General features: G+C 44.0%; 1 protein-coding gene across 12 annotated transcripts in view; it reads right to left on the reverse strand.

Moving 5' to 3' along the window:
- The window catches only part of KIF1A (kinesin family member 1A), a 143,885-nt gene that overhangs the window by 39,170 nt on the left and 92,697 nt on the right, over positions 1 to 12,018 (reverse strand). For 7 of the 12 annotated variants that reach the window (XM_063442403.1, XM_063442401.1, XM_063442400.1 and 4 more), the window contains 5 exons: positions 11,028 to 11,146; positions 9,510 to 9,595; positions 8,520 to 8,655; positions 7,641 to 7,806; positions 6,815 to 6,905 (listed from right to left, as the gene is read on the reverse strand). In XM_063442403.1, coding sequence (XP_063298473.1) covers positions 6,815 to 6,905; positions 7,641 to 7,806; positions 8,520 to 8,655; positions 9,510 to 9,595; positions 11,028 to 11,146 — 598 coding nt within the window. Of the gene's footprint in view, positions 1 to 6,814; positions 6,906 to 7,640; positions 7,807 to 8,519; positions 8,664 to 9,508; positions 9,596 to 11,027; positions 11,147 to 12,018 lie in introns of all 12 variants that reach the window. The other 5 variants (XM_063442399.1, XM_063442397.1, XM_063442395.1 and 2 more) reach the window with 1 other exon arrangement.

Raw genomic sequence — 12,018 nt, forward strand, 5'->3', positions numbered from 1 at the left:
TGAGCAGTTTGTTTGCCTATATATGTGGTTAGTTTTAAGGTGAATACTCCGTATGTTTGCACTTAATTACTTATATATGTCTATTAATGCATTGTGTGAATATAACCTTTTGGCGCGATACTTCTTGGTGTGCTATGGGTTCATTTGTTTTATGGTATTTGCTAACCTGTAGGGGATTCAGGTCACTTTTACTCATTTAGTACCCTGCACTTTTATAACTGCATAATTCACAAAATTAACCCTTAACAGTTGAGCGCTTGTTATATATATATTTTTATATATGCTATATAGAATAAACGCCGGTATTTAGTGTAGTATATTAGGTATAGTATGTATAGAGGGTATAGTATATGAATTTGCATTTACATTTTATGGAGCCTAAAGATGACTCCTATTATATGGCGTGAAATGGTATAATCCCTTATCTTAGATATGTCAGTGGTAAGGGTCCTCATGATAGTAATATGTGGATAAAAACAGAATTAAATATTGTGCGCCCTGTAGTCAAAAAGTAAAAAGAAGTAGTTGAATATGTACTCACAAATGTGGAGCAAAAAATTAAATTTTTGCTCAATCCTCAAAGCATATATGATATATTCTCCACCAAGGAATATGGTGTCCAAATATCAGGAACAAGAAAGGATGGTCCAGGAATATAAGGAATTCTATAATTTTATTGGAAGTATCTCTGCTATGCCAAGGCAAAATTTCCTTTGCCTTCAGCTTAAAGAAGCAAGGTAAATTGTTAGTGTAGGACTTACCTAAGAGGTTTTGTCTTGATGTGGCAGAAATACTTAAATAAAATTAGCGAATTCATATATTTCCTGGACCATCCTGTATTGTTCCTGATATTTGGAGACCGCAGATTTAAGGTAAGTTGCTGTAGCTTCATGCATAGTCAGGTTGGCGGAGGTGCATCTTCTCCAGTTCTCGGTACAAATGGCATGATATGAGCCGAGTCCCAGACTCTAGGGTTTGGCATCCAAGATGAGGTGGTGGTAGGCACAAGTTGTCCAAGTGCGGTCAGTAATGTTGGGCCTTCGGTGACAGTTACAAGCTTTTGCGTGGTCCCTTTTTGTGACACCAGTAGGGATCTTGGTGTCCCCCATCTGTACTCATTCCCAGCTGAGCATGAAGTGTGATGTGTTGTAGAGATCTACGCTATTGTAGGGTGGCTCTTGTGAGGTCTTGGAAGACCGTCAGCTGGGGGTTCTCAAAAGTGTATGGAGTTTTGCCCCTCAGAGCTGTCAACATGTGTCCCTTGTCCTGAGAAGACAAACAACGGCGTATAATGTCCCTGGGGGCAGCAGTTTGTGTCTTGGTGGTACCAGGCAGTCTGTATGCCCCATCTATGGTGAATTTTCTTGTCACTGGGGGTGGTAGCACTGAGGCCATAGGCGCCGCAGGTAATGGGGCAGTTCCTCGGCCGTAACTGTGTCCCGGACCACGCGGATCTTGACATTATTACGCCTGTGGCGATCTTCTAGTGCTGAAAGCTGCAAGTAAATACCTGATGAGTAGATTGGAGTTTGTGTAGGGAGTCTTTCATGTTGGCCATCTCTGTGCGGATGTCTTGTATGTCATCCTCCGTGGCCCTGATGCGGTTTGTGACTTGCTGAACAACAGCTATATCAGCTGCCAGTAATTTCTGTATGTCAAGCAATGGTTTTGTAGATCCTGCTTGGTCGCAAGGTTACTGGTCAGAGAGTCGAAGTGTGTTGAGACTGCCTTATCCAGCTCTCGAGTAGGCTATGTCCCATTGCTTTCCAGCTGGTCCGAGGAGACCGTCATGGACATGTTCTCCTCGGCCGCCATTTTGGATGGCGCCGGTTTCTGCAGCATGGTGCTTATGTCCCGAGTGTCTGGGAGGTCTCCGTATGAGGGCTTTTGCTGCTTGCGCCTCATGTCCGCTGGAGTGGCTGTGGATCTCTGTAGGGGCTGTGGTGATGCTTCAGCATCACTGGTAAGTGGCGATCTGCCAAGAAGCGTGTACCAGCTAGGAAAGGCCGGTGCTTTGTAGGCCCCAGACCTGTGCTTAGGTTTAGCCATCTTCGGCAGCTGAAAGAAGGGCATCGATGATGCGGGATCACTCTCCGAACTGAGGGTGGTAGTGCCGGAGTTGGATGGTCCCTGGTTCGCCCAATTTGCCACGGACTAGTATGAGGTTAGCTGGAGCCTAAAGAGATGGAGTTTGCTTGCCTTTGCAGGCAAGCTCCGCCACCCCCCGAAAAGTACTTTTGAATACAAACACACACACTCACAGTGCAATCCCATTGTACAGCGCTATGGAATTTCCTGGCACTATATAAAAAATAAAATAATAATAATATCCATATAGAAAATACTAGGTTAATTACCCACCGGTCACTTGGTAGGCTGGAAAATTCAACCTGTGATGTAATCTTAAACCCCTGCAAAACTACTATTTTTGTTGTAGTTTTTACCTTGCCATGTTGGTCTGTCATGCTCAACATTGTAAGATTAACAATGAAATCCCAATACTGGTTAAAAGTCAAAAAACATAATTAACCAGATACTATTGGCAGATTGTACCCCACAGTGTTACTGACATTAACTGCACAAGTTCCTACATTATTTCTATTTGAATGTGGTCACTGGCTGTCATGATTTATCTGTGATTTACCACAGCATGAATATGGACTAGAGATAGGCAGATATGTTTATATCAGTGGGATTTATGAGCCCATCAGCATTTGACAAATTGTATATAGAAACAACTATAAGACTTACTAATCCACTTAGTCAGTGTAAAGGCCTGAAAAAATACCATAGAATTAATAAAGTAAATTAACTACAAAACATGTTGTATTACATGTGGTTAATATCATGTAATTACCAGTATTTCTCTCATCAGTACAATGACTTCTCGAAGGACCTATACATTGCACATACAAATCAAACCACACAACTCTGGAACTATCAACCCTCATAACATACATGACCAGAGGAAACACCGACACAGTCAAATGCTGCTCAAATTTCTGATTTCCAAAGTGGCTACTTGAAGGGCCATTTGCGCAAGATTTAAATTTTGTCTTAATCAATGACTCATAAGTGCAGTTTTTGTAATTCTTTCAAATTCCCTTGATAGGATTCTGTTCTTCACTTTTTTTATAAATGTATATATGGTCTCTCATATATCAAACATTTTCTGGATTCAGTTTTTCTTTGATGAGTCAGTCTCTACTGCCTACCTAATGTCACTCGGTCCATGATGTACGGTTTTTAATTGTCTCCCCTGTGACTATCACTATATGAGCACAAATGAGTCACGTTAAATAGCTGAATGAGTCATTTTCTACATAAGCCCCAGTCTGGTTGGCACAATTGAGTTTGTCTAAGACTTTAAGTGACTGATCTAATTAGAACTAACAGGGCCAAAACTATTAGTATGTTTTTTTTCAATAGCAGTGATTGGAAGCTTCTGGAGACAGGTCCAGAACATGTTTCCTTATAACTAGTATATCGCATAGTTGCACTAATGAGAATATTTTTTTATGGGTATTCAGCGCTTCTGGCTTTGAGGTTCTGTCATCTACTCGAAAATTCTCAATTACCTCTATCATTTGGTTGGTTATCATTCAACATAATAAAACGTTTCTTGTCTAAGCACAATTATAAAAGTGTGGCTGAAAGCCTTCAAATTCTATAAGTACCAGGGGCGGACTGACAGGTCGGGCAGATCGGTCATGGACCGAGGGCCCGAGGCAGTCAGGGGCCCGGCAGCACAGTCATGCTCTGGCTGAGGAGATCAGAGATCTCCTCAGCCAGAAACATGATTTCTCCGTTATTCTAGTGATATGCTGCAGGACCCCTGCAGCATATCACTCTGTTAACCCCCCCCACCCGTTTCCCCTCTCTCAGGGAGACCTGGCAGTAAGTATTCACTTCTTGCTGCCAGGTCTCCAGCCGTGCGGTGCTGTGTGTGAGGAGGAAGAGGCGGGGCCAGGAAGTGACATCACTTCCTGCCCTGCCTGAAGAGCACTGGACGATAAGGAGCTGGAGCAGCCTGGCATACAGCACAGGTAAGCTTCTTATAATTGTAATTCACCCCCCTGTCTCCCTGTACCCACATCAGCCCCCCCCCCAGTACCCATATCAGGCCCCCCCCAGTACCCATATCAGGCCCCCCCCAGTACCCATATCAGGCCCCCCCCAGTACCCATATCAGCCCCCCCCCAGTACCCATATCAGCCCCCCCCCCAGTACCCACATCAGCCCCCCCAGTACCCACATCAGCCCCCCTGTACCCAAATCAGCCCTCCCTGTACCCAAATCAGCCCTCCCTGTACCCAAATCAGCCACTCCCAGTACCCAACTCAGCCCCCCCAGTACCCAAATCAGCCCCCCTGTACCCAAATCAGCCCCCCCAGTACCCAAATCAGCCCCCCTGTACCCAAATCAGCCCCCCCTGTACCCAAATCAGCCCCCCCAGTACCCAAATCAGCCCCCCCAGTACCCACCTTAGCCCCCCCAGTACCCACCTTAGCCCCCTGTACCCACCTCAGCCCCCAGTACCCACCTCTGCTCCCCCCTGTACCCACCTCTGCTCCCCCCTGTACCCACCTCAGTCCCCCTGTACCCACCTCAGCCCCCCTGTACCCACCTCTGCCCCCTGTACCCACCTGCTCCTAGCTCAGCCCCCTGTACCCACCTCAGCCCCAGTACCCATCTCTGCTCCCACCTCTACCCCTCATTACCCACCCCAACCTCCTTTACCCACCTCAGCCCCCAGTACCCACTTCTGCTCCCACCTCAGCCCCCAGTACCCTCCTCTGCTCCCACCTCAGCCCCCCTGTACCCACCTCAGCCCCCAGTACCCATCTCTGCTCCCACCTCTACCCCTCATTACCCACCTCAACCTCCTTTACCCACCTTAGCCCCCAGTACCTACTTCTGCTCCCACCTCAGCCCCCAGTACCCACCTCTGCTCCCACCTCAGCCCCCCTGTACCCACCTCAGCCCCCAATACCCACCTAAGCTCCTCCTCCACACACCACATCTCCCCTTGCACCCACCTCAGCCCCCTTTCTCCCTGTACCCACCTCGGCCCCCCTGTACTAACCACAGCTCCACCTGCACCCACCTCAGCCCCCCTGTACTAACCACAGCTCCCCCTGCACTTGCCTCAGTTCCCGTGCACCTACCTCAGCCACCATTCCTCCTTGCACTTACCCCAGGATCTACCTATCCCTGTACCCACCTAATCCCCTATGCACCAACCACAGCCCCTATGCCACCTCCACCTACCATAGCTCCTATGCCTTCCAGTACCCACCACAGCCACTATGTCCCTCCCTGTGCCCACTACAGCCTCTATGTCCCATCCTGTGCCCACAACAGCTCCTTGTCTATCCGCACCCACCACAGCTCCTTCTGCACACACCACATCTCCCCCTGCACCCACCTCAGCTCTCCCTTTACCCACCTTAGCCTCCTGTGTCCCTACACCAACCACAGCTTCCCCTGCACCCACCTCAGCCCCGTCTGCATCCACCACAGCTGCTCCTGCACCCACCTCACCCCCCCTGCACTCACCTCAGCCACCATTCCTCCCAACACTCACCCCAGGATCTACCTATCCATGTTTCCACCCAAGCCCCTATGCTCCCACCACATCCCTTATGCCACCTCCAACTACCATAGCTCCTATCCCTTTCAGTACCCACCACAGCCCCTATGTCCCTTCCTGAGCTCACCACAACATCTATGTCCCACCTCATACTCTGTCCAACCCCACCCCCACTTCAGTCCCCGTGCCTCCCTGCGCCCACCTCAGTCCCCGCGCCTCACAGTGCCCACCACAGCCCCTGTGCCTCCCTGCACCTATTTCAGCATTTATCCCCCTACACACACACTACAGCCACTATCCAACTTATACACAGTAGAACCTCTATTATCCAAACACGCACACACATTACAGCCCCAGTAACCAACAGATGCCTACTACAGATTCTATCCCACACACACTGCAACACAGCCAGCCCTCTCTACTCACATAATGCACTGCAAATAGCCCCATTCACACACGCAAAAACCCACAAGGAGCCTTACTGTATAGACACACCACAAGCAGCATCCCCACACATACAAAATGACATGCAGCCTCCCTTCACATACACATCACAAACAGCATACCCACCATTGCAATACTGCACACAGCCTTCACACACACACAACTTTTACAATCTCTTATAAAGCGCCAACATATTCTGCAGCGCTGTACAATAGGTAAAACAAGAGAGAGGATTAATCTAACACAACACTTTGACATACAGGAACACATCACTAACCACATCCCCACACACGCAACCCCACAAGTAGACTCCAAACACATGTGGCTAGTTGTAAGGTTGTACATGTGGGGGATGCTGCTTGTGATGTCCAAAGCAAAATTAGTGGAAGTGTGTAATTAAATTTGCTTTATTTTAATTGCTGGGGAGGCACGCCAGCAAGGGTTACTCCATCTAAAACAGTGTTTATTAAAACACTGGTTTTGGTTGGATTAACCCCTTAAAAGTAAATCTGGCCATTTTGGGGGGCACTCGGGGATGTGGGAGTCAGGGATGTGTGGCTCTCACACATCCATTCTGTGTGCTGGGCAGCCTACACATAATATATGTGTAAAAGCACCAGAGAGAAGGGGTAGAAGAATAGCAGGGAACCAGAAAACCTTGTACCAGGACCAGGAGGGCGGGCCCTTGATCACCCACTGCCCGAGGGCCCTGTGAGGTGTCAGTCCGCCCCTGATAAGTACCAATCACATTCTACTAGATGGTTTACAAGAGCTTACGTTTTGGACATGATAGAATCCGAGAGGTGGTCCACGGCCTGTGTTCTTCAGTGGTTCTGTGGAAAATGCCTCATCGTGACGATGTATGAAACTGGAATAACATTAACGTGAAAAGAGAACAAGTCACATATTCAGTTATAGGGTTTCATTGAGCAAATTTTGAAAAGTGAATTTCAATGAATTGCCATCAACATTAGAAAGATAGAGGATAATAAAACTAAACATATTTGTGAATGGAGGCCTGCAGTATAAAATTGGTGCTTAATCCTTCTACACACTTTCTAATTATTGGATTTATTTTTGTAAATGCCAATTAAATTAGATGTGAGTTATCTTTCTAAATAATTACTATAATCACAATGATATGTTTTGTGTATTCAATACTACTATGGTGGGCCATTTTTAGTAATGCATAGAGAAGGCTTCATTAAGTGGTACCTGGTGATAATAGAATGTCACACAATTTTAAAACCCATTGCTGGAAGTGTTTGCTTTCCTGCATATGTTACACATGTGGTCATCAATCAGCCACAGTTGTACATGGTGCTGTGCATGGAGAATTCATCTGATAAATACTTATATTATTACACTAATAGTGAAGTGTTTTACCAGAAAGATTTTATTTATAATTTATTATTTTAAAGTATTTCCTGGGTTACAAATGTTAACAGTGAAGTCAATGATACTTAACAAATTGACTTTGGATGAAAGGCTAAACTGAAATAGCCTGGAATAGAACCTGCTACCTTGTGGTCTGAGTAGGTTCTACAGCGCGTCTACTTGATGAATCAGCTTGCTGCCAACGTCAATTTACATTGAAACTTACTTGAACTGACAGAATATGTCAGCGTATTCAGGAGGAATGCTTGACGCCTGTAGTACGGTCACTCTGAATGTGAAAATGCTTCCCAATTTCAAGGGGTGGCCTCCTCCATCGGACAGGTCAAGAGAACCCTTCACAGGACTATCCAGCAGAGCCGCCTGCATGGACGCTGTTTAAATGATCACAATTAATGTAACTGTCAGTTTTTATTACATTGAAATAAAATGGCTAATATCAGAATATATGGCTAAATATGGCTTATATCATAAATAGCGAGGTATGTGCCAAGAGATGATGGTCAAAATCAAGTGCCCAGATATCCCGTCTTCCCAGATATCTAGGTCCAGAGTGTATTTTTGTGTACGTTTGCATAAAATTATGGAGGAGACGAGTGAAGCATAATATTAACTGCCCCCTCCTCCCCTCAGCTAACAGTGCTGTTGAGTGGCAATTTATTAGTGTGGCACAAAAAATATATCTTTAAAAGATGAATGTTGCACACAAAAGGGCTAGAAATCAGTTAAATATAAAATTCAACCTTCCCACCAGGCCAATGGGTACGTGCATGGTGTACTATAACAGTAACAAGCTGAATTCTCGTTAAGGTCAAATTGAAGCATAATCAGCAAGATTTTTCTTTTACTTTCTTTATCCTCTTCATCTTAATATATAGTTGGAAAGATGAGCACATGAAAAGCAAGTGAGCTTGATCCAATTTATCACAGTTTAACGGCCACCTATGCTAGATGCCTTTCAAAGCACAATGCAAAAATCTGTCCTTTAAAAGAAGTCTTTACAAAGAAGTCATGTTACCCAGACAGTAGCAATCCTTCTGCCATTGCTTACACAATATGCACAACTGTCTGTCATGTGTCCATTCACCTGCACATGTGTTGTTGTTGACCTCATCGGCAGATGGGCCACTGTCAGGGTTTTGTCCCTGTCCACCTTCAACAATACGCAGCTCCTCTTGTGAAGTGCCCGAGCGCGTCATTCCTTGGCACGATTCGGCCTGGAACTGTCCCGCCATTAGGTGACAAGAAAATATAAAGCAGAAAATGAAATTATTACATTAAAACAGATTTACAAATACGCAAGATCCCTACTATAGACATATCTAAAAACAATAAATGTAGGATTAAGCACTCACTTATATAAAGGTCATTGCATGTGTACATACAATATAAAGTTTGTGACCATGTAGGTGGCTGTGTACCTGTGTGTGCGGGCTGTCTGTGAATCTATGTGTGGTGTGGAGCTATGTTATACACTCAGACGCACCAAAAATATGGAGCTCCTGGAAAAGAGGGACAGAGGGATAAAAAAAGAGTGACTTGGGCCAAAAATAGAGACTGTCCCTCCTAAATAGGGACACTTTGCAGGTATGAATTAACTACAGCAGGCATATATTTTACGACCTCTGTAATAAGGTGTGATAAATCAAGAACGGATGTTTAATCTCCTTTTAGCTGTTTTTAGATTACATATCCCTGAATTCATTATCAGCAAATCGTACCGCAGTCCAACAGCAGATATTTTGGGCATGGTTGGACGAGGTTCATGTGCTATTCTGTATGTACTATTCTGTATGTACTAAGCTTCTTAATTTGGTACAGTAGTTATAGTAGTAAAATGTAACCCAAGTACACAACTATCATTTATGTACAATAATCAGATAATGGCAAGTTGAAGAACAACAAAAATTGCCAAATTCAATCCCCCCTCCCCCTCCAAATCACTTCAGATAAATATTCCCTCCATCTTGGTTATTTTCAGCTCACCACAATTTGCTATTTAGTGAATACTATAGATACAAAGATTTTTAGAAGTAGAGCACATAAACATTGCACTATCCCATGGTGTGATTCTCACCTTCTGGAAGTGTTGGTCATCAAAGGAGATTTTGGCTGTTCCAGACTGTCGAACTCCAGAACCATAATCAGGCGCTTCCTCATCAGCTAAAAACAGTCACAATTAAACCATTATCATAAGCTAAATGTTAGCTTGACCTGAAACCTTACCAATGGGGGGAAATCTGAGAATATGTTGATTAATTTAGATTACAATAACACCTTAGAATTTTCCAAAAAGACAAATGCTCCATACCCAAATGTTATTGGGATACTACGACATTATTCTCTGTCAGCATATGAGAAACAGTTAGACACCCCTGTTTTAAGTTAATAAATGGTGGTTAGGTCCACTGGTTTTATAAGGAATAATATAGGTATCATATTGTGCCATACAACATGAAGGCTTGTCTTTTGCTTGTTTACTATTCATATATTTATCAATATTTACTATTGTTTACTATTCATTAATTTATCAATATTTCATCATGGGCATGGAAACATCACATCTATAAAGCAAAAATTTAAGCCTCATAGCCAGTACAGCCCGTTGTAATCAGGAGCCATCTAACAGTAAGGAGGCAAACCATTTTCTAATATTTGTGCACTTAACATGGTCTTCCAGGTGCACAGGATTCTGGTCTGTACCTTTGTCAGGTGCAGACCTAGCATATCCCTCTCGCAAGCTCCGGCATTACCACTGATAATATTAGAGCATTTCTGTGGTAACCTGTGGCAAAGCCCTAACATCAGATAGCCAGAAGTATTGACAGGAATATACAAGGTCTGCATCCTGTAAAGGTGTAGACGAGAAGAACTCACCAATGGACCACCAAAGAACTACATTTCCAGCCTCTCTGGTACAAGGTAATAAGCAGTAAGGGAAAATAAACTGAAAAAACAAAAATATATATATATGAAATTAGTTGCTTCCCCACCACCTTAATGCACAGATGGCATATCCCACCCCATGCTACATCCCCTACACACACATGTGTGCATGCGCTGATCTTTCCATTGGTGCTAGTATTTTTATGGTCGCTGATTAGGTCTGGTATAGGAGGAGGTCCATGATGGGATAAGTTACTGCAGTCGATGACACCAACCCTAGTGACACCACTAATACATATTGCATCAATGATCTCAAAATCAATAGACCTTTTTATAGAAGGCTTTAGAATTTTGTAGCAACCAATTAGCATCAATGGAATTTGGGGTTAAAGGTCTGTGGATGCACCAATTATTGTTTGTTTATAAAATATCCCAAACATGAAAAACACTATAGAAATGTAATCTACTAGGAACTTTTTACAAATACAGAGTACATATTTTGAACCTTCAACGTGTTTGGTATGTTGTGCATAACAAATGGTAAAAACACAATAAAATAAATTTGAATTCAAGATTGTAACACTACAAATCTTGGAAAATGGTTCTAGATATGTCATGTTTATATCCAAGGTAGTGTACATGGTGCACATATAGATACAACACACATCTTCTGTCTGTAGTAGATACAAGTATAGGAACATGGTGTTACCTGATATGGCCTGAACAGCAACACGTAGGAATCCTTTGACTTCTCCTTTCTCACTGACAATAGCGACTCGGTGAACCAAAGGCACAGAATACAGGAGATTACTCAGGTACACAAAGGCCCTGTAGAAGGGGGGAGAGAAGTTACAGGGGAGAAAAAAAAAGAAGGACTCAGGAAGAAAACAGGTGAAAAGTATGGTGGGGTAAATGAAGATTAGAAATTTTTTATGATTAAAAAAAAAAGAGTGACATAAAGAGAAAGGTGAAGAGAAGAGTCATAGGAGGAAGAAAATAAAGTTTTAAAGTTTAATGAAGAATGATGGGATGTATTTTGTAGTTTAGAGTAGAATCAAATAAAAAGGAAGATGGGTTAGTCAAAGAAGGAGGACAAAAAGGGTGAGGGAAAACAAGAGAGAGGTGGTTAGGACACAACAGCAATTAACTTGTTGGAGGGGTACAGCTCACACCACAACAAGAGCTGCCAAGCCACAGAAAACATACTAAGGGTGGACAGCCATGGGCAGCTGGGGTTTGGAACAGCCACAGCAGGGAATGGGGTGACTGGGATGGTGTGATGCATTGGATGGTGGGCAGTGATGGATGGTGGATCGACAGTGAAGGTGAGGGAGAGTTGGAGGCAGTGAGGAGGGGCCAACTAGACCCAGTGTTCTGTGTGGGGGAAGGGGCCAGCAACAGAGCAAGGTGTATGGGAGTGCCGGCCAAAACCTAAAACAAATCAAATGAAAATCGAGCAAGGCAGAAAGAAACAGAGATACAAGAAGGAGCCAGCTCTTTCATTCTACTGCATGGTGGTGTGGGAGGAAATCCCCTTGAATTCCACCAAAGAAATGCAACTTCTGTTTTGGATGAGCTCTGCTCAAGCTATTGTATTGTATTGTATTCTAGAAACAGTAACTAAATCAAGATCTTCTGAACTCTTCTGATATAAAAACATTTTTCAACAATTGATCCATTGGGTTATTTCGTTAACATGT

Source organism: Pelobates fuscus, chromosome 2 (assembly GCF_036172605.1).
Source record: "Pelobates fuscus isolate aPelFus1 chromosome 2, aPelFus1.pri, whole genome shotgun sequence".
Classification (NCBI taxonomy): Eukaryota; Metazoa; Chordata; class Amphibia; order Anura; family Pelobatidae; genus Pelobates; species Pelobates fuscus.